This window comes from Wickerhamomyces ciferrii, contig 00078, assembly GCF_000313485.1.
Source record: "Wickerhamomyces ciferrii WGS project CAIF00000000 data, strain NRRL Y-1031 F-60-10, contig 00078, whole genome shotgun sequence".
In the NCBI taxonomy this organism is placed as follows: Eukaryota; Fungi; Ascomycota; class Saccharomycetes; order Phaffomycetales; family Wickerhamomycetaceae; genus Hansenula; species Hansenula ciferrii.
Genome location: NW_011887662.1, coordinates 39,957 through 66,033, shown reverse-complemented (window position 1 = coordinate 66,033; position 26,077 = coordinate 39,957). Strand labels below are relative to the sequence as shown.

General features: G+C 31.5%; 10 protein-coding genes across 10 annotated transcripts; 8 read left to right on the top strand and 2 right to left on the bottom strand.

The window, feature by feature from the left end:
- Positions 1 to 1,378: 1,378 nt before the first annotated feature.
- Positions 1,379 to 2,113, top strand: BN7_2995 (Pleiotropic ABC efflux transporter; the record flags this gene model as incomplete). The annotated part of the gene is made up of 1 exon (XM_011276422.1): positions 1,379 to 2,113. The coding sequence occupies one exon, from the start codon at positions 1,379 to 1,381 to the stop codon at positions 2,111 to 2,113; it is 735 nt and encodes a 244-aa protein (XP_011274724.1).
- Positions 2,114 to 2,332: 219 nt separating this feature from the next.
- On the top strand, positions 2,333 to 4,114 carry BN7_2994 (dynein intermediate chain; the record flags this gene model as incomplete). The annotated part of the gene is made up of 1 exon (XM_011276421.1): positions 2,333 to 4,114. One exon carries the CDS (start codon positions 2,333 to 2,335, stop codon positions 4,112 to 4,114), a length of 1,782 nt encoding a protein of 593 aa, XP_011274723.1.
- Positions 4,115 to 4,674: 560 nt separating this feature from the next.
- On the bottom strand, positions 4,675 to 5,856 carry BN7_2993 (Mineralocorticoid receptor; the record flags this gene model as incomplete). Its single annotated transcript, XM_011276420.1, has 1 exon — positions 4,675 to 5,856. The coding sequence occupies one exon, from the start codon at positions 5,854 to 5,856 to the stop codon at positions 4,675 to 4,677; it is 1,182 nt and encodes a 393-aa protein (XP_011274722.1).
- Positions 5,857 to 6,399: 543 nt separating this feature from the next.
- Positions 6,400 to 7,926, bottom strand: BN7_2992 (uncharacterized protein; the record flags this gene model as incomplete). Its single annotated transcript, XM_011276419.1, has 1 exon — positions 6,400 to 7,926. One exon carries the CDS (start codon positions 7,924 to 7,926, stop codon positions 6,400 to 6,402), a length of 1,527 nt encoding a protein of 508 aa, XP_011274721.1.
- A 1,537-nt stretch (positions 7,927 to 9,463) lies between these two features.
- BN7_2991 (1-aminocyclopropane-1-carboxylate oxidase 3) lies at positions 9,464 to 10,651 on the top strand (the record flags this gene model as incomplete). Its single annotated transcript, XM_011276418.1, has 1 exon — positions 9,464 to 10,651. One exon carries the CDS (start codon positions 9,464 to 9,466, stop codon positions 10,649 to 10,651), a length of 1,188 nt encoding a protein of 395 aa, XP_011274720.1.
- Positions 10,652 to 10,936: 285 nt separating this feature from the next.
- Positions 10,937 to 13,258, top strand: RAD53 (serine/threonine/tyrosine protein kinase RAD53; the record flags this gene model as incomplete). Its single annotated transcript, XM_011276417.1, has 1 exon — positions 10,937 to 13,258. The coding sequence occupies one exon, from the start codon at positions 10,937 to 10,939 to the stop codon at positions 13,256 to 13,258; it is 2,322 nt and encodes a 773-aa protein (XP_011274719.1).
- A 290-nt stretch (positions 13,259 to 13,548) lies between these two features.
- BN7_2989 (OSBP family protein) lies at positions 13,549 to 17,401 on the top strand (the record flags this gene model as incomplete). The annotated part of the gene is made up of 2 exons (XM_011276416.1): positions 13,549 to 13,604; positions 13,723 to 17,401. The coding sequence occupies 2 exons, from the start codon at positions 13,549 to 13,551 to the stop codon at positions 17,399 to 17,401; spliced, it is 3,735 nt and encodes a 1,244-aa protein (XP_011274718.1).
- An 878-nt stretch (positions 17,402 to 18,279) lies between these two features.
- Positions 18,280 to 21,234, top strand: BN7_2988 (PH domain-containing protein; the record flags this gene model as incomplete). Its single annotated transcript, XM_011276415.1, has 1 exon — positions 18,280 to 21,234. The coding sequence occupies one exon, from the start codon at positions 18,280 to 18,282 to the stop codon at positions 21,232 to 21,234; it is 2,955 nt and encodes a 984-aa protein (XP_011274717.1).
- A 527-nt stretch (positions 21,235 to 21,761) lies between these two features.
- On the top strand, positions 21,762 to 23,921 carry BN7_2987 (Alpha-1,3-mannosyltransferase MNN1; the record flags this gene model as incomplete). Its single annotated transcript, XM_011276414.1, has 1 exon — positions 21,762 to 23,921. The coding sequence occupies one exon, from the start codon at positions 21,762 to 21,764 to the stop codon at positions 23,919 to 23,921; it is 2,160 nt and encodes a 719-aa protein (XP_011274716.1).
- Positions 23,922 to 24,234: 313 nt separating this feature from the next.
- On the top strand, positions 24,235 to 26,001 carry BN7_2986 (alpha-mannosyltransferase; the record flags this gene model as incomplete). The annotated part of the gene is made up of 1 exon (XM_011276413.1): positions 24,235 to 26,001. One exon carries the CDS (start codon positions 24,235 to 24,237, stop codon positions 25,999 to 26,001), a length of 1,767 nt encoding a protein of 588 aa, XP_011274715.1.
- Between the last annotated feature and the right edge of the window lie 76 nt (positions 26,002 to 26,077).

Genomic DNA, 26,077 nt, shown 5'->3' with positions numbered 1-26,077 from the left:
CCACAAAGTGAAGCTTCAACTGATGATTTAGAAGCAAATAATGGTAAATCTTCAGAGGACACATTAGTTCGCGCCAAATCGTCTAAGAAGAACTACTTCCAGGATGAAAATTTAGGATCCTCAGATACCTTCAGTTGGAAGAACTTGGATTATACTATCAGCTTAAAGGATGGCTCTGAAAGAAAATTGTTGGATAACGTTCAAGGTTATATCAAACCTGGTCAATTAGTTGCGTTAATGGGTGAATCAGGTGCTGGGAAAACTACTTTGTTAAATGTCTTATCTCAAAGAGTCGACACTGGTATTGTGACTGGGGATATGTTGGTTAATGGTGCACCAATCGATGGTACTTTCAAAAAGAGAACTGGTTATGTTCAACAACAAGATTTACACCTTGATGAATTGACTGTTAGAGAATCATTGATCTTTGCTGCTAGATTAAGAAGACCATCCAATATTCCAGATTGCGAAAAATTAGAATATGTTGAAAAAATCATCAAGATTTTGGATATGGAGATATATGCTGATGCTATTGTTGGTCAAATTGGTAATGGGTTAAACGCAAGAAATTATCAATTGGTGTTGAGCTAGTTGCCAAACCATCATTATTGTTATTCTTGGATGAACCTTCTTCAGGTTTAGATTCTCAATCATCATGGGCTGTTGTTCAAGTCTTAAGACACTTAGCCGAGGCTGGTCAGGCTATTTTGTGTACCATTCATCAACCTTCAGCTACTTTGTTTGAACAATTTGATCGTTTGTTATTATTGAAAAAAGGTGGTCAAACTGTTTATTTTGGAGATATTGGTGAGAGGTCAAAAACCTTGCTAAGCTATGTCGAACATAATGGTGCAAGAACATGTGGAGAGGATGAAAATCCAGCTGAATACATTTTAGAATCTATTGGTGCTGGTGCGACCGCTATTGTGAATGAAGATTGGTATGAAAAGTGGGAGAAATCACCAGAATTTGTTAAGACTGCTAATGAAATTGATGTCATTCAAAGAGAAGGTATTGAAAGGACCAAAAATAAACCTATCCTTGAAAACGATGACAAATACTTACGTTCAACTTATGCAACTTCATGGTTTTCACAATTGAAATATGTTCTTTTCAGAACCAACTTACAATTTTATCGTGATCCAATGTACATTATGGCTAAATGGGCATTATTCACAATTGGTGGTTTATTTATCGGATTTACATTCTGGGACTTACCAAATTCAGTGATTGGTTCTCAAAATTCATTATTTGTTGCCTTCTTAGCTGTTGTTCTTTCAAACCCAATAATAAATCAGATTCAAGAAAGATGTGAGAGATCTAGAATTGTTTATGAACTAGAGAAAGAATGAGTAATACATTTCATTGGAGTGTTTTGATGATTTCGCAGATTTTAGTTGAGATTCCATATAACATTATTGGTGCTACAATTTATTTCTTCTGCTCCTATTGGCCATTAAGAGTTTATCAAAACTCAAGATTAGCTGGTGAGTTTTATTTGATGTCAAGTATCATATACCAAATTTATGTTCCGACTTTTGCAGTTGATCTCTATTATTTTTCACCAGATGTTCAAGCAGCTGCTGCATTAAGTTCAGTTGTCACAGTTTTCATGTTTTCATTTGCAGGTGTTTTACAACCAGTATCCATTATGCCAGGATTTTGGACATTTATGTATAAGGTTTCTCCAATTACATATGCTATTCAAAGTTTAACTGCAACAATAGTTCATGGTAAAGAACTTAAATGTTCTAAGAATGAATTGGCTTATTTCTCACCACCACAAGGTCAAACATGTGGTGAATATGTTTCAGATTTCATGTCAACGAGAGGCGGTTATTTGGTTGATCCAAATGCTACAGATGAATGTGGTTACTGTCAATTTGATTCCCAAGATGCTTATGTTGCAACTAGAGGTATTAAATATACTCAATATTGGAGAAATTTTGGGTTGTTTTGGGTTTATATTCTTTTTAATGTTGCTTCAATGATGTTTTTATACTGGTTACAACATGATGCTAAATTTTCATTTGGTAAGAAATCATCAAAGAAGTCAACTGAAGTTAAGACCCCAGTTGAATCTAAATTTAGATCAAATGAAGATATTGTTTGATTGGGGTTCTCTTTTTATAGTGGTTTTTATTTAAGTTTTCAATTGAGTTTTTATAAGATTATTTAATAAGTAATAAAAATATAGGTTTTAGTGTTTGAATTGGAGTTCTGTTATCTTTCCTTTTCCAGCTTGTATATAGTAATAACTTTCTTCATGATCACGTCAAAAGTCCAACGCCATGAAGGTAGAACCAGTTTCGCGTCTTATAAAACTTAACATATGAAAAAAGTCGTGTTGTTACCAGGCTTTGATCATTTTGAAAACAATAACGAAAAAACATCAACAAGTAAAGTTGAAGATTTGATAACCAAAGATCAAGGTCCAATTGGAGAGTCAAAGGTCATAGACAGGATGTCTAGTAGAAGAGAGGAGCTAGAGGCAAAGAGACAGAGGCTCCAGGAGCTCAGGAGGCAGCGTGAGGAGAAACAGAAGGAGCAGAGCCAAAGTCAATCCACCACTGTTAATGAAGGCGCTAAAGAAGAAGATATCAATAGTTTGGTTGGCAAGTTGGTTGGTGATAGAGTACCATCCTCAGCTCCATCAAGCTCAGGGTCGATAGAGGCTAATGGAGACGCTAATTCTGGCTCAATAAAGAAAACTGCTGTTTATAAGTCAATTTCTATCCAGACGAATGAGATCCAAGAAGTGAAGAAACCTGAAAAGATCACATACAATAAGAGTGTCCAAACGCATCAATTGATTGAACCTAGTGACAATGAAGCCGAAAATGAACCAAAAGAATTGGATGAGAAAGCTATTGAAGGCACAGTAACGGAAACTTCTGAAGATATACCGTCTGAAAATTTGACACAAGATGATCAAATTGACACCGTTGTAAATGTTGACGAATCACTGTTGACAAGCTTCTTCAATAAATCATTCAAAATAATTAACAGGGTCATTGACGAAGAGAAAGATATTCTCAAGACATACAAAGATACAAACCAAGAAACACAGACTGAAGCTGCATATTATCAGGAATTAGCGTCTTTAAAATTTGACCAGGGTATTTTTGCAATTGATACATCCAATTTCTTCCCAGAGTTAATATTGATATCATGTGGGAAATCAGTATGGGTATACAACACAAATTTCAAAAAATTTGAATACAACTTTAACACTTCAACAGCTATAGTTAATATCCAATTTTCACATTTTAAATCAAACATTATTTTCGGAACAGGTTATAATGGTAAATTGTTCAGCTGGAATTTGGAATCAGACTCAAAACTACCATACCTTGTATCATCGACAAATCCAATGAATCATTCATATCCTGTGCTCTCATTAAATCAAACAAATGAAAACAATGGTACTTTGATATCGGCATCAACTGATGGTAGAATATGTACTTGGACAACATCCATGTTATCAAAACCAATTTCACCTCCAATTGACTTGAAATCACCCAAATCATTATCATTGAGATTTGATGAACTTTCACCAACTTCTGTTATAAATTTGCCCAATGATCATGGTTTTCTAATTGTCGGTTGTGAAGATGGTAATATCTATAGAGTCAAGAGATTTGATAATGAAGTTATTGGAAACCCTGATAATCGTTATGATAAGATTTATCATAAGCACAAAGGTCCCATTACCTCATTAAATCATTCAGATGAATTCACAAATTTATTTATATCGAGTTCTTTTGACTGGACAGTATCGTTATGGGATGTTAATCAACCAGAATCTCCATTATTGACCATTTACAGAAATAATGCAATTCCACAAGCAAGTTGGAGAAATGGTCATTCTACACAATTAGCTTTTATACATGGAAATGTTTTTGAATTGTTAGATTTAAGTGTTGATTCAGTTATTCCAATTTTAAAAATAAGTTTTGGTAAATTATTGAATAAATTTTCATTTGATAAAAACGGTTCAACTGTTATCTTGGGATCTGTTGATGGTGATGTTAAGATATTTGATATATTGTTGAAAGAAGAAGCATCCGAAGTAGGGAGATTTAAAAGGTTGTATGTTAATGGGAAGGTATAGACCATCATATCAAGATGAACCAATATAAAGTTACACGACGATTTGAATTGTGAATGAAAAGCTTATGGGGTTTGGGACTTTTCCAATTTAGATTGGTTCATTTATTTAAATTCCTGGCACAATTGATTACTTTGAGATAACAGTGATACATTTGGCTAGACTACATTAGCAATTTGACCAATCAAACGAGAATTAAGTTCCAAATGTGATATTTCATGAAACTTCCTGTATTATCAGACATGAAGAACAAGTTCAACCCAATTGTCCAATTATCTCATATTTATAGCTCCAGATTTAATCTATATTCTTACATGAGAAATATTCTTTGTAGATTTTTGTGAATAGTTGTTGATGGGAACACATGAATGCTTTTCTAATGAGGATTTTGATTATTAAGTTATAGTGTAATTAAGTTGTGTACTATATCAAAATTCGCGGGATTTCAATTGATTCTACAAGATTACAAGGGGTAAAATTTTATAACATAACATATTCATTGGGATATTATCAGCAACTACAGAAAAAGACCAACCACCAATGAAATACCACCTGCATCAACATCAGGATGGGCAAGTAGCATCCTTCAAGTAAGCGATAATAAAATCGAATAACCACGTTTTGACTGTCAATTGATCCGTTTTGGCATCAAATTCTATACGATTCACCAAAACATCAGATATATTATCCGCAATTTCATCCCTTCTTTGGTTGCTTATATTAAGACCAGGTTCAACATTCTTTTGGATAATGTGAAAGTCATTGTAGAAGGCTTCTTTGACTATTCTATATTCACGTGGTTGTTTTGAAGAGACATAAACTATTAAATCCATTCGATATTCATCTTTAACTATAATATTATCTTGGTCATCTTTTTGGTTTTGGGACATTGACACTTCTTTTGCTCTCGTGGTCAAATCTTTGTTGTTGGAATTTTGTGTCAAGTGGTCCATGGAATAATTACCTAAGTTGTTATTGACGTATGATTGTTCATTTATCAGTTTTAAATCTTCCATTATTAATTGAGCTGAAAGCTCAGTTGGTGTGTCAATTGTTTCATTGTCTTCAGTTGTTGAACCTGAATTTGCTATTGTGGTATCTTCTTTTTTGTTAAACAATTTCTTTATAAATTTGAATCTAGATAAAAAGTTCTTATTGGTATCAGCATTGGAATTGACTCTATATGGTTCTTCAAAACCATAACTCTTTGATGATAAACCTGCTGGTGAAATTAAAGGGCTTTTAACATTTGAATCTGATGGATGGAACCTGGTATCAGCATTGGAATTGACTCTATATGGCTCTTTAAAACCATAACTCTTTGATGATAAACCTGCTGGTGAAATTAAAGGGCTTTTAACATTTGAATCTGATGGATGGAACCTTGTATCAGCATTGGAATTGACTCTATATGGTTCTTGAAAACCATAACTCTTTGATGATAAACCTGCTGGTGAAATTAAAGGGCTTTTAACATTTGAATCTGATGGATGGAACCTTGTATCAGTATTGGAATTGACTTTAATTTTTGCTGGTGGAATTGAAGGGTTTGTAATATTTGAGTCTGATGCAATAGAACTTGAAGATAAATGTGGTTTAAATGTTTTCTTTAAAGTCTTACCAGTACCAATCCCATTTTTTTTCTTGTTACTAGCTAAAATATCGTTGGTGCCATCAGAATTAACAGTTTCAAGTTTACTGGATCTTCTAAAAGAAAATCTTTTCAATGTTTCTCTAATTGTCATATTTAGTTAATTAGATTTATTGACCTGAATCTAGTGGATAGAATAAAACAAGCGCTATTGTATATTGTGTGTTGTAGGTTTTTTTCGAAAAGTTGACCAATTCTGCTATATACACAAAAACAAAAACACAAAAAAAATAGCTTCGTCCCAGATTACCTCTTAATGAAAAGTGATACCTTTGTAACTACAAGCTGAAAGTGATAGCTCAATACAGCGGTTGATGTTTAATGCAGAACTAATTCACGGTCAATGCATAAGAAAGAGATACGACATTCATATACTTAATCAGTATCCTTCAGTTCATCTGTAGAGATTAGTTCATTATTATAGCCGCTGAAGATTTAATCTTCAAATAGAAGAGACATACAAAATTTAACAAACAACGTAACCACCAATTAAAAACGGGTCTATATGTATACAAGATGCCGTTGTAGTTTTAGCAATTACGTCTGATATTGTTTGCATATACAACGTATGTGTGTGTTAGCTCGTATATTTTATTAAAAGCATTGAAACCATGAGGCAGGGAATTTATACACAGACTCATTTCGCCTTGTTGATGATAATAGAATACGTATCAAAAGTAACCTTTGCTCCAACTTCTCTTGCATCTTGATTCACGTCAGGATTGAGTACCAAACCAGTGATGAATAAGCTTGAGTTACTATCAATTTTAGAGTCATTAATCTTAGAAGAAAAAGCTTTCATTAATCCTGACAAAAATCCAATTGTAGTGGCTTTTGTGAAGAACGTTCTGTTTTCTATTTTTATTGTCCCTGGCCCTTTTAGACGAGCGGGACCTTTCTTTTTGTAAATAGGTCTATCTAAAGTTGAATTCCAGTATTTGAATGGGTCCAATATTTGTAATTCTCTCGAAACCTGAATCAAAGAAAACATTCTTCTGTTTTCAAAGCTTTTGAATTGATCAAATATGACACCTAAAATCAATAGTTCCTTAAAAAAGACACTATCTGGAAAAAGTGAGGAAGCGAATGGCTGCGCGCAACGCTCATACTTTTCTAAATACCAAGACTCTTCCCAGATAAAGCTTTTATCTCTTTCAATATAAGTTTCATAACATAAACAGTGCTCAAATGTATCTAAAGGCTCAGTTTTACACCTTATCACTTTCAAATTTTTATCTTGTGACATACTTTGAATTGTTTGATTTACTTCTAGAGATTCAAGCAAACATTTCATTCCATTAAGCACCAAAATATTGCCCGAGAGCTCTTTAATGAATTTCTTCATAATTGATGATTCATTAATAAGAACATTTTCATAAAATAATAAAACTTTGCAGAATTTTTTTATTATTCTAGTTTCAATATAGACTTTGACACCTTTATCGTTTATGATGAATGATTTTGTCGTGTTGTTCTTGGAATTTCTATGAACTGTATCCAAGAATTCATAGTCAAAACTTCCTGAGTTCTGATACCTTTCATAAAGTTTGTAAAAATCAGAAGTCTGATAAGGATAAGTACCACCATGCTTCACATAATGACCATAGTACAGCTTCAAAGGATCCAATGAACTTAGAACAATGTCTATATGAATAGATCTGTATAGTCTTGGAGCAAATGTTCCGAATAATTCTTTGTTAACTCTTAAGAGGTTACCAGGGTCAGCTCCAAAATCAACTATCAAGGACCATATTTCAATTGGAAAGCATGATTTAAATCCTGTAACAGGGGTTATTGAAGTTCCATATCTGCTAATTTTAAAGCTTCTTAAAAAAGTAAATAAGTTTGGAAAACTGGAAACTTGAAGTTTATCAATGATTTTAGTACTTATATCAGATACTCTTTTTATAAGATGAAAGTTGATTAAAACTCCAAGCTTTTTGATCTTCCATGTAACAAGTCTTTCAAACTGCCACTGTATAGTCCATCTGTAGTAAAATTCCACGAGATCAGTAACTCCCTTTTTATCTGGTTCTCTAAAATTGAATTTCTTGGATCCAGTTAGGCGACTCAATACATGTGCAACCTTTTCAACAGATACAACTTTAAGTAAAATGTCCATAACCCTGGCAATTTTTGTTGGTTTCAATATTTGATCTGACATTATGTAATTGAAAGCTTAATCAACAAATTTCAATGTGGTTTATATATATCTTTAATTTGCTTTCAATCTATTATACGATCAAACGTGTCGAAATTATATATACTAATTAGCGTCTTGATATGTGGATATATATGCAACGAAGAAAATTATATATAGTCTATGGAAGTACGATTATAAAAAATTAAAGAAAGGGAAGAAAACATCATCATTCTTATATGCTTCATTATAGTTTACAAAACATGTCAGTTGCTAAACAGAAAATATCAAGCTTTGAGCCAGTTTAAGAGAGAATTAGACCCATATTATAAAAATGCACCAACAGAAAATCATGGTACAGAATACGTGACAACAAGCCAGAATGGTCAAAAGTCGTGTACTTATCGATCATAAAGACAAATGATGCATGATGGATCGATGGTAAATTGTAATACGAAACAAAAGAAAGCAATATATTAATAGTCATCACTTATGCTATAAAATCTATATAAAACTGGGTAATTTAATTACTGCTATAGCTCCTATGTTTGTGCTAGAGCTAGCAAATTAGCTTGCTCAAAATGACCAATGACCAATTAGCTGACGACTTATAACTTATAACCAATTAATATATGTGGTATCAGCAAATTGCCATATGTTCTGCAGTATATTTTTGCATCAGTGGATCATATATTGAATTGGGTATGTGAAATATAAATCAAGAACAGATTCATGATATCTGAAACCTAGGATCAACAACAATAATACATGTGTTAATTTCATAAAGCTGAACTCTGAAGCACTTTTCGAAAATGGTCGAGTATAGTGGTGCAAATTAGATCTACTAATAAATCTTTGTATTTGATCATTAGTTTCCTTTTTGGTTTGGAGCTGAGGTTTGTGTTTTGATTTGTGTCTTCCTAACTGGAGTTGTAAGCTCGTGAATTGTACAATAAATATCACTCATGATTGTTAAGTATTATACTGAAGTATTTGATTTGTTTCAGCCAGTATTATTAACTCTGTGAGCAGCTATCGTATTAATATCCTCATCCTTTGTTTAGATCCCCAGAAAATGGGGATTTAAGTAAGAAAATTACATGGAGATAGTTTCAGTGAATGAGAGCATTATAAATATTCAGAGAAAAAATTGAATTGTGCAATGAGGTGATTCAAGAGAGTTATATTAATAAAATAACAAAATGTCTTGTGAGAGAACTTTAGCTGTTGAACTAAAGCTTCAAACTGATGTAATCAAACTCCCATGAGTCGTAAAGATGTGATTTCGACGATCACCAATTTGCAATCAATTTTCCATCTACTATTTATAATTGTTTGAACTTCTGCCGAGCCGAATTTCTCAGAGTCACGGAAAGTCGCGATTTGTAAGTAAAAAGTAAAAAGTAATAAAGAGCCACAGTTTATTTAAACATTTACATAATATAATCGAATGATTTCACTCTTAATCAGCTTCATATGTCCAAATATAAATATAGGTACACATCTCTAACTTTAAAGCCAAGGCCAATTTTCAACCTGAAGAATCAATTGACAACAAAAAATGACTAATCCTGATATAACAGAGAAATTCTCCGAGTTGAAAGTGTCATCTGGGGAATCTCCAAATAGTTTACCAACTCTTGATTTGAGTAAAGCTTTGAATCCAAGTACCAAAGGTGAATTTTTGGATGAATTAAGAGATAACTTGTTTAATTATGGGTTTTTCTATTTGAGTAACCCACCATTTGATGTTCAAAAATTCAAAGATGTTAAAAATGAATCATTAAAGTTCTTTGATATACCATTAGAAGAAAAGAAAAAAGTTGCTATGGTTAATTCAAAACATTTCTTAGGATATAATGGTCTTGGTGATGAAATAACAGCTGCTAATGTTGACTGGAGAGAACAAGTTGAATTTGCTACTGAACTACCTGAACCTGTGATTAATAATGATGATGAACTATACAAGAATATTGAAGGACCAAATTTATGGCCATCAGAAAAACATTTACCAAATTTTCAACCAATAGTCTCTGATTATATTGATGAATTATCACAACTTGCAAGAACTTTCACACATTGGGTTGAAGAAGCTCTCGGAGTTGAATATGGTGCATTAACTGCATTTTTCAAAGAAATTCAACAGGCAAAATTGAAAATTATCAAATATCCAGATTTGGATAATTTAAAAGATCAAGTTGCTGATGTTGAAAAAGAATTCAAAGATACTGAATATAAAACTAAATTGAATCAAGGTGTTGGTGAACATCGTGATAATGATTTCTTAACATTTATTTATCAGGCAAGTCATCATAACTCATTACAAGTTAAAGATTTCAACGGGAATTGGATCGATGTCCCACCAAAGGATAATACTTTAGTGTTTGTTGTCGGTATGACATTGGAATTCATAACTCAAGGTGTTGCTGTGTCGACAGTTCATAGAGTATTAACACCAGTTCCAGGTGAAGGTGATCGTTTATCAATTTCATTTTTCCAAACAATCAATATTGAATCTAAAAAATCATCTATTGAAGTTGCTGAAAAAGCTAAAGAACTTGTGAAGCAAAGGGATGCCAAAAGAACCAAGAATAAGATTGGTTTCCAATTCCAGGTTGATGAAACTAAACCTGTTGGTTATAGTGTTTTCTTAAATAGAATAAAATCTCATCCTAAAGTTGGGGAAAGACACTATCCAAAAGTTTTGAAATATATACAGGAAGAGGTTGCAAAAGCTCAAGATGTATAATTGACTTTTATTTAATGATTTATAGCTTATCTATCAATTTTTGTAGCAGTGATTATAATTTCTATTGTTTCGGTTAAATAAATCGATCATCTCAATTTCATTTACCCGTACCAAACGCGCTTCTAAAATAATTCGCGATTTTCCAAAGATTTACGCGTACGAAAAATTCAAGAAAAATACAGAGAAGAGAATTTGTAATGAATAAGCATATTTTTGATCTGATTGTTTTGATTTTAAAAGTATTCAACAATTGCAGGATTGAATCTGCTGGGTCAGCATACATCAATGGAAGTGCCGACACAACCAACCCAGCCTACGCAGGCAACACAAGCTGCTTTTGATCATTTGACTCAAGAAAGTTTAGAGGATGGTACGATATGTCGTTTGATTTGTACTACAGGTCAATTAAATAATGTTGATTTGAAAATTAAAAGAAATGGGTTGAAAGAATGGTACTTCGGTAGAAATGCTGCTTGTGATATCACTTATACAAATACAACAAGATTAAGCAATAAACATTTCAAGATATGGAGTGGCGATTCAAATGTATTGATTCAAGATTTATCAACAAATGGTACTTATGTTAATAATTCAAGATTAGTCAAAGGTCAAAATTATATATTGAGTCAAGGTGATGAAGTTTCAGTAGGGATTGGTGTTGCTAAAGATGTTGTTAGATTTATTGTCTTCTTTCCAAAAGCTTCTAGTATTCAAAATTCAAGTACAAGAATTGATGAAGGTATAAATAAAGAATTTTCGATAAAGGATGAAGTTATAGGTCAAGGTGCTTTTGCAATTGTTAAAAAAGCTGTGGAAAGAGCAACGGGGAAAACATATGCAGTTAAAATCATATCCAAAAGAAAAATCATGGGGAATACAGATGGTGTTAGTAGAGAATTAGAAATTTTGAGAAGATTAGATCATCCAGGGATTGTTAGACTACGAGGTTTTTATGAAGATGATGATAGTTATTATCTTGTCATGGAATTTGTTCCAGGTGGTGATCTTATGGATTTTGTTGCTGCTCATGGTGCAGTTGGTGAAGAAGCTGGTAAAGAAATTACAAAACAAATTTTACAAGCTGTTAAATATGTTCATTCATTAGAAATATCACATAGAGATCTGAAACCTGATAATATTCTGATTGCACAAGATGATCCTGTCATGGTTAAGATTACAGATTTTGGTTTGGCGAAAATCTCTGATAATGGTACATTTATGAAAACTTTTTGTGGTACTTTAGCTTATGTTGCACCTGAAGTTATAGATGGTAGATTATCAAAAGTTACAGATGATAATAAGTATTCATCATTAGTTGATATGTGGTCTTTAGGATGCTTGGTTTATGTTATTTTAACTGCACATTTACCATTTAGTGGTAGTACACAAGATCAATTGTATAAACAAATCCAACAAGGAACTTATCATGAACCACCATTGAAAGAAGCTGGAGTTTCTAAAGAAGCTCGAAGCTTTCTTGATTCGTTATTACAAACTGATCCAAGAAAAAGAATCACAGCATCTGCTGCATTATCACATCCATGGATTTTAAGCTCTTCACAACAATTATCACAAATTTCTTTATCACAATCTCAATCTCAACAACATAGATTAGAAGTTGAAAAATTACAAGTTGATGATGCAAATCTTGAATTAAACAAAGACATTTCCGATGAACCTGTTTTCAAAATACCTGCACCGCCAAATAATAATAAGAATAAAAAACCTCAACAACAAAAAGATGATACTTCCCAACCTTCTCAAGCATCTCAAGCATCTCAACAGAAAACTGCACAAATTACAAATAAATCATTCACAGAAGACAATTCATTTGATAGAACTTCACTTATAGAGAACGGTAATGTCAATAATACACCAGTTAAAGGTCAAGATATAATAAAACCTGAAACACCTCAAACAATAGAGAAGAAAACTTCTGAAGCAACTGCGTCTTCTACTGCTACAAAATATCCACCAGGTACTTCATTAACTTTGACTCCTACATCGAAAAGTGTTAATCATAAAGAAATTTTCATACCTCAAGGTGTTAGTCCATATGTTATAGGAAGAAATGCAGTATGTCATGAAACTATAGCACAAGATCGTTTATCAAAAATCCATTGTGCTTTTACTAAGAAGAGACATCCTGTTGGTATGAGTCTTTATGAAAGTCCTGCACAAGGGTTGGAAGATATTTGGTTAATCGATTTTAGTACAAATGCATGTTATATTAATGGAACAAAAATTGGACGTGGTAAAAAGGCACTTGTTTATAATAATGATGAAATAATGTTGTTTAATGATAATAATAAAAAGGAAAGATTAGCTTTTAAAGTTCATATTATTGATGGGACTGGTATTTTCAATAATGGAGAATCACCATATGGTGAACATACAACAAGAGAAACTGTTGAACAAGATGATTTTGATAGATCCTCATTACCTAAAATTGTATTGCCAAATAATGTTACAGAAAAGAAGAGAATGGATGATAAGAATTATAGGAAAAGACTTGCACCAAAGGAAAATGTTTCTCAAAGACCTATTAAAAGAGCTGCTTTGGATAAAGGTGATATTAATTCTTCATTTCAAACTGCATTAAGATGAATTGAAAAAAATAAAAAAAAAAAGATTCCTTACAATACTTTTGTATAGAAATTTAATGAGCTTATGATTACTTTATTGTATTTTACCTTAAATTAGTTTTTAATCAAATTCTAATATGCTTATATGCTTAAATATTCTCATTTTCCTAAACCAGAATATTACCCGATTAGGATGTTTATGCAGGTTTAGCTCATCGCAATTTTGGCACTTGTGAAATACGTTTTAAAGCTTCTTTTCAACAACGAATTCAACTTTTTAAACATCAAAAAGCTTTGAATTCAGTGGCAAAGATGTCTTCAAACGGTTCACAGAGCCAGGTCCCAGCTGGATCAAGTGGAACTACAGCGTATGTTAATGGGGTTCATGGAATTGAGCGTACTCCTTGGGAGGCGCTTGTGTCTTTGGGTCGTTTAAACAGCACATATCAAATGTTGAATTAAAATACTAACAATATGAAACTATAGGAATTCAAATCAACAACCCGTGGCAAATTCAGCATCTACATCCTCTTCTGGGTCTAGTGCAATCAACCCTCCTCTGTTCAAATTGAAGATTTTGGACGCTTTAAAGAATAATAATTTTGATCAATTGAAACAACTTGTCTTATCTGTTCAAGATTCTGTCAATTATTATGAGTTATCCCTTGTGAAGAATTTAATCTTTAATTTGGCTGTTCAAGTGGCTCCATTACAAATTATTCAAAGATTATTATCAGATGAAGCTAAAGAATTGGCAATTGATGTTAATTATCAAGATGAAAATGGGAATGCTCCTTTACATTTAGCTGCTATCAATTCAAGATATGATATTGCTCAATTGTTGCTAAGAGATGAAAGAATAAATGATACTATTCTGAATAATGATTTAAAACAACCAATTGAAGTTGCTAAAGATTTGAAAATTGTTTCTTTATTACAAAATGAAAGAGCACTTTATGTGGAAAAAGTTGCGAATGATTTAAGACAATCTTTTACAAATCATGATTTTGCAAAATTAGATGAAATTTTATCATCTTCAAGAAATTTTGAATTATTAGATATTAATGGTAGTGATCCAGAAACTGGTGATACCGTTTTACATGAATTCGTTAAGAAAAATGATATTGGAATGGTTAAATGGATTTTATCACATGGTGGTGATCCTTTTAGAAGAGATAAAAAGGGTAAATTACCAATTGAATTAGTTGGTAAAACTAATGAAACTATGAAAAAAATCATTAAAGATGCTTCACAAGATCAAAATGTTATTAGTTCAACTTCTGGTAGATCTATTTCAGGTACTATGAAGGCACCAACTTTCAAAGGTTATTTAAGAAAATGGACAAATTTTGCATCTGGATATAAATTACGTTGGTTTATTCTTGATTCAAATGGGATATTATCTTATTATAAGAGCCAAGAAGATACAATGAATGCATGTAGAGGTTCATTAAATATGAAGAGTGCATTATTACATTTAGATTCTTCAGAAAAGCAAAAATTTGAAATTATAAGTAAAAGTGGTGTTAGATGGCATTTAAAAGGTAATCATCCAATTGAAACTAATCGTTGGGTTTGGAGTTTACAAGGTTCAATAAGATTTGCTAAAGATAAAGAAAGAGCACGTTTATCATCTGAAACTGAAAGAAAACAAAGTTTTGATATTGAAAATTCTCGTCATAATTCTAATGTTAGTTCAAATAATGATGGGGTTCCTACGAGTAGAGTTCCAACTCAAGTTAGTAGTAATTTAACTGAAATTAAGGAAAATGAATCTTTAAATCAAATCAATAATAATGATACCTCTGAAAATAGAAATGTTGGTTTAAATCGTCGTCCTTCAGAAATTGTTTATAATAGTGATGAAGATAATGATGATGATGAATTTGATCAAGAATCTAGAGAAATTGGATTACCTGAAGAAAATGAAGATATTGATGTTGATTCAGGTCCTTATATTCAAGAAATTTCTGTTTTGAAAAGAGGTTTTAGTCTTGAATTAAGTTCATTAAAAGAGTTGTTAATTGGTGTTAAAGGTTCATTAGATCATGATTCTGAACCTTTAAATATTTCATTAGGTACAGTTGAAGCATTAAATAATTCATTTGAAAAATTAAATCATTTAGTTTTGAAAAGAGATGAAAGATTAATTCATGATTTACAAAAACAAAAAGATATTAATGAATTATGGATTAATTCAATAAGAGATTTAGAAAATGAATTATTAGCAAAAAATAATGAATTACAAACTTTTGAAAGTGAACGTCGTAATTTGAAAAAAGCACTTACAAGAAAATTCAGTTCAGCTTCAGGTTCATTTTCAACTCCAACTACAGAAGTTACTCAATCACCATTTGATACACAAGGAATTAAATCAGGTACAACTATAACCAGTGCTGGTATTTCAAGTCCAAATAAAACTGGTCATGGCCCATCACCATTAGGATTTGGAGTTACAGGTGCTGTTGCCGGTGTTGCTGCAAAAGTTGGAGCTGCTATTGGTGCACCTGGAAAACCACAAGAACAAGGTACTACAACAACAGATGCTGGCTCTTTTGTTCCAAATGATGAAAATGTAGACCCAGCTACAAAGATTGATCATCAACCTATTGATCCAATTGCTGGTGGTGCATCTTATGATCAAAATGATGCAGAAATTTCAAGATTTTTAAATGAAGAGGAAGATTCAGATGATGAATTTTTCGATGCTGCAGATTTTGATGATGATGATGATGATGATGAACAAGGTGTTGTTGGTTCAACACAACAAACAGATTCCACTGTTGCTACAACACCACAACCAAGTGATTTAGAACAAGAACAACTCAAACAAGAACAACAAGTTGGTGAAGTTTCAAGTACAGGTGTTGATGATTCTCAATTAAGTAATGAATTACAAAAACAAAAGAATTTAGTATTAAGTAGTGAAGGATCTTATAAAGGTTATGAATTTGAACCAAGAAAAGAATTAAGTCTGAAAGTTGATAATAGACCAAAAGTTGGATTATGGGGTATTTTAAAATCAATGATTGGTAAAGATATGACTAAGATTTCATTACCAGTTTTTTTCAATGAACCAACATCATTATTACAAAGAGTTGCAGAAGATTTAGAATATTCAGATTTATTAAATCAAGCTGCATCATTTGAAGATTCAACATTAAGATTATTATATGTTTCAGCATTTGCAGCATCAGAATATGGATCTACCACGGATCGTGTTGCAAAACCTTTTAACCCATTATTAGGTGAAACTTATGAATATTCAAGACCAGATTTAGGTTTTAGATTTATTACTGAACAAGTTAGTCATCATCCACCAGTTTCTGCTGCATTAGCTGAAGCTATTAAATGGGATTATTATGGTGAAACATCAGTTAAATCTGCTTTTAATGGTCGTTCATTTGATGTTCAACCTTTAGGTAATTGGTATTTACATTTAAGACCAGATTGTATGGGGAATGATGAAGAAATTTATTCATGGAAAAAATTATCAACTTCAGTTGTTGGTATAGTTGTTGGTAACCCATCAATTGATAATTATGGTGAAATGATTATAACAAATAGTAAGACTGGTGATAAAGCTATATTAAATTTTAAACCAAGAGGTTGGAGAGGTGCATCAGCATATGAAATGAGTGGTGTTATTTATAATTCTAAAGGTGAAAAATCTTGGTCAATTGGTGGTCATTGGAATAATAAAATTTTTGCTAAAAAAGTTATTAAAAATAATACAAGTATTGCTACATCAGATAATAATTCTAAAAAAATTGGTAATGTACCAATTGAAGATGGACAAAAATTCTTAATATGGCAAACTACACCAAGACCTAAAGTTCCATTTAATTTAACAAGTTATGCCATTACATTAAATGAAGGTCATCCAGATTTAGTACCATTTTTAAGTCGTGGTGATACAAGATTAAGACCAGATCAAAGAGCCATGGAAAATGGACTTTATGATGATGCAAGTAATTTTAAAAATGAAGTTGAAGTTAAACAAAGAATGGCAAGAAAACAGCGTGAAGAACAAGGTATTGATTATAAACCTTCATATTTTATTAAAGAGATTCATCCTGTTACAAAAGAAGAATATTGGAAATATAATGGTGATTATTGGAAGTTGAGAAATGAAGGTAAATTGAAAGAGATTGATATATTTTGATATATGATGATTTTGTCGTCAATGTTGTATAAGTATAGTTATTATAGTTTTATGAGATGTTTTGATTTATTTATATAAACTATATGATGATCCGAATTTAGATCTGTAAGAAGTATGATCTAAAATTTTAAGTATCTACTGTTGATTCTATGACATTTTTGCGACGTCCTTGATTTCTATGCATATTTAATCCCGGTCGATAAGGTTTCTAGTGCTAAAATCACTTCTTTCAAATGCCGTTTTAAGAGTTGCAAAATCGTTTTCGTTCAAATCTGAGATACAATTTGGCACGTATAATCATTAATGTATTTGGTTTTTTATTAGGTACAAATGTATTTATTTACTATTGATTCTACTTAATTTACCGTACTTAACGTATTATTATTTCTTAGGCAGACTTCTCGTTTGCTGGGAGGCTTTGTCAACACAGCCAAAAGATTGACATGCTCGACAGATTTCTTCTATGATTGCCAATGGCCATCTGCCCAGTCTTCCTTCCCTGTACCCTGTCTTCTGCCTAATCATCTGTCTGTTCCCCTATCAATGCTCTGCCTAAATTTTGCAACTTCCAAGATTTTTTTCAAATTTTTCTTTTGGGAATTTTATAAATAAAAACATAAGAAGGAAAAATAAAAATAATATCAACAAAACCGAAAAACACCACAGTCAATAAAACTACAATTCAACCACAACCAGTTCTTTACACAGGAATATATTCCATACGCTCCTTTAAAATCTTCTAAGTTCCCTCCAACGCTTTGTTCCCTGTCTTTTGTTTCCTGTTTCCGCTGCTTTTTCCTCTTCATTTCTTTGCCGCTTTGTCCATTTTGTCTTTAGGGATTCAATTTTAGTTTGATAACAATAAACAAATAACAAATATGAAAAGAATCTTTTCACCAGGTCGTTCCAATAACGGGTCGCCAAAGAATAGGTCTAGATCCAACTCTTCTCAGCAACAACAACAACAACTTCCACAACCAAGTGCTATTCCAACAGATGAAATCAGTCCTGAATTATTACCAATTGTTACCTTATTAAGCGCTCAAGCTCATCGTCGTTATAATGAAGGTATCTTTATGCTTTTACAAAGTATCAACTCTGATGGTGAACCAGTTCCTAATCGTCAATGGAGAGAAGTTTATGGTGTGTTATTAGGTACTCAATTAGCTGTCTGGGATGTTGATCAATTAGAAAAACATCAAAATAATACTGAAGCTTTAATGAATGCTAGTGCTAAACCTGATTATATTAATTTTACAGATTCTTCATTTAGAGCTGTTGATAGATTAGAAAATTCTCAAGGTTTAAAAAATATTATTATTGTTTCAACAACTTTGAAAAATCAATATTTATTACAATATCAAGAACCAAAAGATTTTCATCGTTGGAATGCTGCTTTTAGATTAGCAACTTTTGAATATACTTCATTACAAGAAGCTTATACCGGTGCTCTTTTATCAGCAAGAGGTTCAAAACTTTCAGATATTAGAACAATTTTATCAGAATCTAAATTTGATTATGAAGATTGGGTTAGTGTTAGATTTGGTTCTGGTATGCCGTGGAAAAGATGTTTTGCAGTTATTGAACAACCAAATAAAAAATCTAAAAAGGATAAAATTTATAAAGGTTCTGTTTCTTTTTATAAAGATGAAAAAAAGCAAAAAAAAACTGCAATGGCAATTATTAAAGATTCAAGTGCAACTTATGCACTTTATCCACAATCTCATAAATTAGTTGATCATAGTACAATGATTAAATTAGAAGGTACTGTATTTTTCGATGGTAATAAAAAATCATTACCAAAAGAAGCTTCTGTTTATTTTATGCCTGAACAACATAGTGCAGTTCCAGGTTATGATACTTTAATTAGATTTTTGGTTCCATTAATGGATACATTTGCTCTTTATGGTAGACCAAAAAGATTAAATGCAAATAAAAATGATTTAAATTCATTATTATTTGGTTTACCAGTTTTACCTCATGTTCATTATTTAGAAGTTGATGATATCTTAGCATTAGCAAGTTCTCCACAATCTTCAAATTGGTTATTAACTGAATGGAGATTTAGAATTAAAGAAATTATGGCAAGAAAATTATCAAGTGGTTATACAGGTTGTGGTTCTCAACATGGTGTTCAAGGTGCTATAAATTCACCAGGATTAAATCAAAATGAATTTTTAGATGTTAAACCAGGAATTAATAGACCAACATCTCCATTATCACCAAGTTTCTTACCTCAACCAAAATTTAAAAGAGATTCTCATCATTCAAAAGCAAGTTCAATTAATTCATCTGGTGGTGAATTAAGTGTTCCTGGATCTCCACCTAAAGCTAATAGAAATTCTGAAATTACACAAATTTATGAAGATTATTCAAATGTTGCTCAAATGGGTAGATATAATCAAGATCAAATTTCTCAAGATTCAAGACAACAAATTCCTCCACAAGCAAAATTACAACAATTACAAAATTCAAATTTACCATATGGTCAACAACAAAGATCAAATTTACCATCATCACAACAACAACAACAAGCTTATGGTTCAAATACAAGATTAGATGATCCTTATAGAATTAAAAATTCAAATGCAAGTTCTAATTCTTTAGGTTCAAATGGTACTAGAGGAGGTGTATCACAATCATCAAATACTGCACCATATCCAACTCAAACATCAGGTTCAATTCCAAATGGATTACAAGCTCCACATGATCCATATGCTAAATTTAAACAAGATTCAAATGAACGTTTAAATACATATTTAGATGATGATGATGATTTTGAAGAAGATTTCAATAGAGGTATTTCAGCATTATCAATTAATGATAATAAAAAATCAACAAATGATGATATTTTCAATCCAGATTATCATGGAGCTTCACAAGTTAATCGTTCAGTTGAAAATTTTGGACAAAATGAACCAACTATCAAAGTTCAAACTCCAAGTAAACCATTACCAGTTCCAAATATTAAAATTGATCAAGCTTCACCATATACAAGTGGTCGTATAAATACAAGTACACCAAGTTCACCAGTTACTAACTCTATACAAAGATCAAATGAAAGTTTTAATCAACCACCAAGACAACCAAATGTTGCAACATCTGGTTTATCAAAATCTCCAGCTCAAAGATTTACTCCATTAAATCAACCAGCTCCACCTCAACATCAACAATCAACACCAGCTCCTCAACAACCACAATTTCAACAAAAACAACAACCTGTTCAACATAGACCTCCTCCACCTCAACAACAACAACAACAACAACCACAGCAACAAGTTCCACCTCAACAACATTCTTATCCACCTCAACAACAATATCAACAAAGACCTCCACCACCAAAACAAGGAAATCCACCACAACAATACCAACAAAGACCTCCACCACAACAACAAGGTTATCCACCTCAAGGTTATAATGGTCCACCTCCTCAACAACAATACGGTGCACCACCTCCTCAACAAAGTTATCCTCAACAAGGCTATCCTCCACAAGGTGGTTATAGAGGTGGTCCTCCTCCTCAACATCAACAACAAGGTTATCCACCACAAGGACCAAGACCTCAACAACCTCAAGGTATACCGAGAGCTCAATATGGTTATGGTTCATCACAATCAATCCCACAACAAGGTGGTTATCCTCCACAAGGTCCAAGACCTCCACAACAACAACAACCTCAAGCTCAACAACCATATGGACAATACCCACCACCACAACAGCAACAGCAACCACAACGTAAACCTATAAATCCATATGGTGGTACTTCAACAGCAGCTGCTGCATCTGCAGCTAATTCAAATCCATATTCTCAAGGAAATCCTTATTCTAGATAAGAGATGACCTAGAGATGTAACATAAGATGATCAAATTAATGAATGATAGGACAGTGTATTAGTATGTATAATAAATCTTTGATGATGGATGATTTCAAAAGTTGTAGGTTATTACTCTGACTAAGCATTTCTTTATCGCGAATAGTCGCGGATTTTTTTTTGATGATTTTCGTTCCAAACACGTAAATTTTTGAAAGGATTCTTTACTATCAAGCCAGTCAATTTTCAATTTTCAGAGATAAAATCAAGTTTGTTTACATTTTGAAAAGGTTATCTAGTTTGATTGTTTGATATCTTTAAATCACGCTCGTTTTTATAGCTGTTGGTATTTGTTGGGAACCTGGTTGTTTATAGTTCGAATCAGGTTTAGATTTTTATTCGGTTAAGCTAATTTCAAGTTCATATCACGGTGGACACGGTCATAATTTTTTTTCTTCTTTGCTTATTTTATTCAAGTTCATAAAGTTCATCAAATTTGGTGATTATTATAAGATAGTATCATAGGCTGCTTTGGGGAAAGATTGAATATGAATGCTGTTAATCAAGGTTTAAGGTATTTACAATCTTTGAAGCATGTTCTTGGTGGTAGAGTACAATTTAATAAAAGATTCATAAATTTGAATGTTTTCATATTTGCATTGGTTTTAATTATTGTTTTACAATGTTTATATTCATATAATAGTTCAAGTAAGAATGGTAGTGAATTATTTTTATTGAAAAATGAAGTTTATTCATCAACATATGATAAATTAATTGATCAATATAGTCCAAAAGAATTGAAAAATTTTAATTTTGAAAAAAAATGTAATTTATATTTTGAACAATTACATAAACAAAATTCAAATTGGATGTTTAATAATTATGATACTAAAGGTTATGATGATAATTATATAAATTTTCAAGATTTTTTAAATTTTAAAAAAAAAGCTGAACCAAATATGGAATTTAATGAAAAAACTTTAATTGAATTAGAAAAAGAATTTAATCAAAAATCTTTTGATAGTGTTAAAGTTGATAAAAGTATAGTTGATGCTGTTTCAACATTAAGAATTTTCAGTAAATGCTTTGTGGAAAGTAATGAAGGTTTCCAAAGTAGTTCAAAAAATTATATTTCATCATTTTTACAAGATGATGAAAAAGTTGAATCTGAAGCAAATTCAAAACATGAACTTTGTCATGATACTGAAGCAAGAATTTTCCCTTGGTTAACATTTGTTCAACCAACTTTTAAAAGATGGGATGGTGAAGTTGTTCTTGGTCCTCCAGATTTATCATCATCAACAAATGCTCAATATGGTGATTCAAGAACTGACTTAAGTTCAGGTTCAGGCTCAGGCTCAGACTCAGGTTCAGGTGCTAAACTTTTCAAAAGAGCAAGACGTAGTTGTTTCATGAAGAATTGGAAAGAATCTATTAATGGAAGAGGAATTGTTATTTCTGCTTCTGATGGTCAAGTTGACGAATTGAAAAGATTAGCATTAATTTTAAGAGCTTTGAATAATGATTTACCAATCCAAGTTGTTCATAAAGGTGATTTATCAGAAGCTAATCAAAATCAATTGATTGATGTTTTCAGAAAACCTATAAATCATGATCAATTACCACTTTCATCTGATAAATTAGATTCTAATCAAACTCCTAGATTCCCTCCTCAAGATCTTTGGTTTGTTAATGTTCAAAATTCTATCAAAGATGAATATGGTAATTATTTCCATAAATATGCAAATAAATTGATTGCATATTTTTTCAATTCATTTGAAGATATGCTTTTAATTGATACTGATACTGTTCCATTTGTTGATTTAAGATCAATTTTTGAATTACCTGGTTTTGTTAATAAAGGTGCCTTTTTCTTCCAAGATCGTCAATTACGTGGGTCAAATACTGAAAATCAAGTCAATTATTTTAAAAGATTATTCCCATCAAAATTAGATACTTATTTTTTCAATATTCCTCAAGTTACTGATTTTACATTAAAGAATAGATTTATTGGTGGATTAAGAAATCATTTTATGGAAAGTGGTGTTGTTGCTATAAAGAGAACTTCACATTTTAGTGGTATGTTATCAGCAATTCAATTAAATTTTTGGTCAATAACTGCTAAGAAAATTCATGGTGATAAAGAATTATTTTGGTTAGGTCAATCAATTGCAGGTAATGAAAATTATGAATTTAATGCACTTGGTGCTGCATCAGTTGGTGAATTAACTCCACAAGAAAATAAATTATTTGGTAAAACTAGTGCAAATGAATTATGCAGTAATCATCCAGGTCATATTAATGGTTATGATAATCAAACTTTACTTTGGATGAATTCAGGTTTTTCATATTGTAAAAACACAAGAGCTGCACAATTTGATCATGGTAAACCATTATATAAACAATTTAACGCAGAACAATTAGAAAAAAAATATAAAGGAATCACTGTTATTAGAGCTGGTGTTGTTCCACCTGCTCAAGAAATTGACGGTTCAAATGATCAAAGTAATGCAGATAAAGGATGGAATGATGAACATAGATATTGTATGTCATATACATGGTGTGCTTATGATAGTATCGGATCCATGTCAAAACCAGAAGAAAAAGGTCTTGTTGTTAATTTTGGTGAAGAACAAAGTCGTGTTTTCGATTTCTTTGGTGATCTTTGGTTAAAAGGTTTACGTGAAGATAAGCCTAAAGAAGTGTGATTTTTTATGGCATTTATTTGGTGTATTTGTTTTTATAAAATCAATGGGTATTAATATAGAGTAATATTTAGATTTTTATTTGTAGACGTTTATTAGATCTGAGATTTTGTAATTGATTGAATCTGAGATAATGCATCTATTACTCCATTATATCCGAAGGTGTAACGCGTCTCAACTTTCAAGGCTTGTGCAAGACAAAAAGATTGACAAGGATTTTCCATTGAACTCGAAATTTGAATTGGTTTGAACTTTGGAAAAGATCCATGGTTGATTTATTTCTGAATATGTTGCTGCTTATGATCAATTCGTTGAGATGGTTTTGAAAGTCATTGGATTCAAGCTCAAAACACCGTTATTGGTGCTGATTTTATTCATACTGGTGTGTTACAATGCACTTCATTTTAAGAACATAAATGTGGAAACATCAAGCATCAACAATGTCAAAGAATTGAATATTGTAAAGATCCTCGAGAAATTAGATTCATCAAAACCATCAAAGAATAATTGTAACCAGTTCTGGAAAGAAATTAGGAATCATTATAATATCACAAATGATTATAATGATACCGGATTTGACCCTAAGAAAGATACAATATGGAATCAAGAACCTTTATTCCATAAGTTTCAGAATCATACTGCTTTGATAAGAGCTTATAATCATTGTTATCTTGATCAAAATAAGTGTGATATTGAACTGGAAAGGAGAATTTTCCCATGGTATTCATTTAAATCACCAATCATTAATCATAGAGTTAAAGGAGATCGTAAAATTTTCAAAGATGATTTATGTTTCAACAAGATTAAAAGTAACTTGAGGAAAAAAGGTATTGCATTAACAGCTAAAGAGTTTCATCTTAGAGACTTAATCAATTTAATAACTTTATTAAGAGCTTTGGGAACTTCAATCCCATTACAAATTATTCACAGGGGTGATTTTTCAAAATTTGCACAAATTAAATTACATGAAATTGCTAAAGCTGAATTAACTCAAGAGATCAAAGATCTTATTGGATTTAAAGTTGAAGTTTTCCCTCAAATGAATATAGAATTCATTGATATTTCTAGAGTTATTAATCAAAGTTTCAATTCCAAAATTCAAAAGTTTACAAATAAGTTATTAGCATATTTATTCAACACTTTTGAAGAAGTTATATTGATTGATGCAGATACAATACCTTTTGTACCATTACAAGACTTTTTCAAATTGGAAGAATATAAAACCAAAGGTGCTTTTTTCTTTAAAGATAGAGCTTTAAATAATGCACATGATCAAATTGATACAATTGATCTTTTTACAAAATTAACACCTTCATTACCAGAAATCAACAAATTGGGTATACCAAAACTAACATCATATACATGGGATAATCATTTCTTTAAACATGGATTCAAACATTTGATGGAAAGTGGACTTGTTATTGTTAATAGGAAACAACATTTTGTTAATCCTCTTATGGCAATTCATTTAGCTTTATATCCAAATATTATAGGAGATCGAGTATGGGGTGATAAAGAATTATATTGGCTAGCTATGGCAATATCTGGTGATGAATCATATGAATTTAATTCCAATTTTGCAGCTTCAATTGGTGAAATTTCCACTGGCTCACAATCACATTATCCCAAATTAACAAATACTAAAGAACTTTGTTCAAATCACCCTTCACATATCTATAAAAATGGGAAATTATTATGGATGAATACTGGATTTAAATATTGTAAAAAATTAATGCATATTGATATGACAAATCCATTTTTCAAAGGTATGACATCTCAAGAAATGGATAAATATAATTCATCACCTTTGAAAATTAGACAAGCAATAATACCGCCAGTCCCATTAAAAGCAAATAATTGGAAAATGAAAAATAGAGATAAACCAACTTTTTCATGGGAAAATAAACCTTATTGTGAAGCTTATACTTTGTGTGCATATGATAAATTAGATGATCAAATAGGGGAAGTTATTGAGTTTAGTGAAGAAGATCAAAAATATTTTGATTATTTGGGAAATATTTGGTTTAAAGGGATTGATATTTTAAAAATTGTGACTACTAAAGCAAGAGAGAAAAAACATTGAACATTTGTGTATACATGTGTGTGTATATAGATGATCTATAAATATAAATATTCTTGAAGTAGCTATAGTAGAGAGG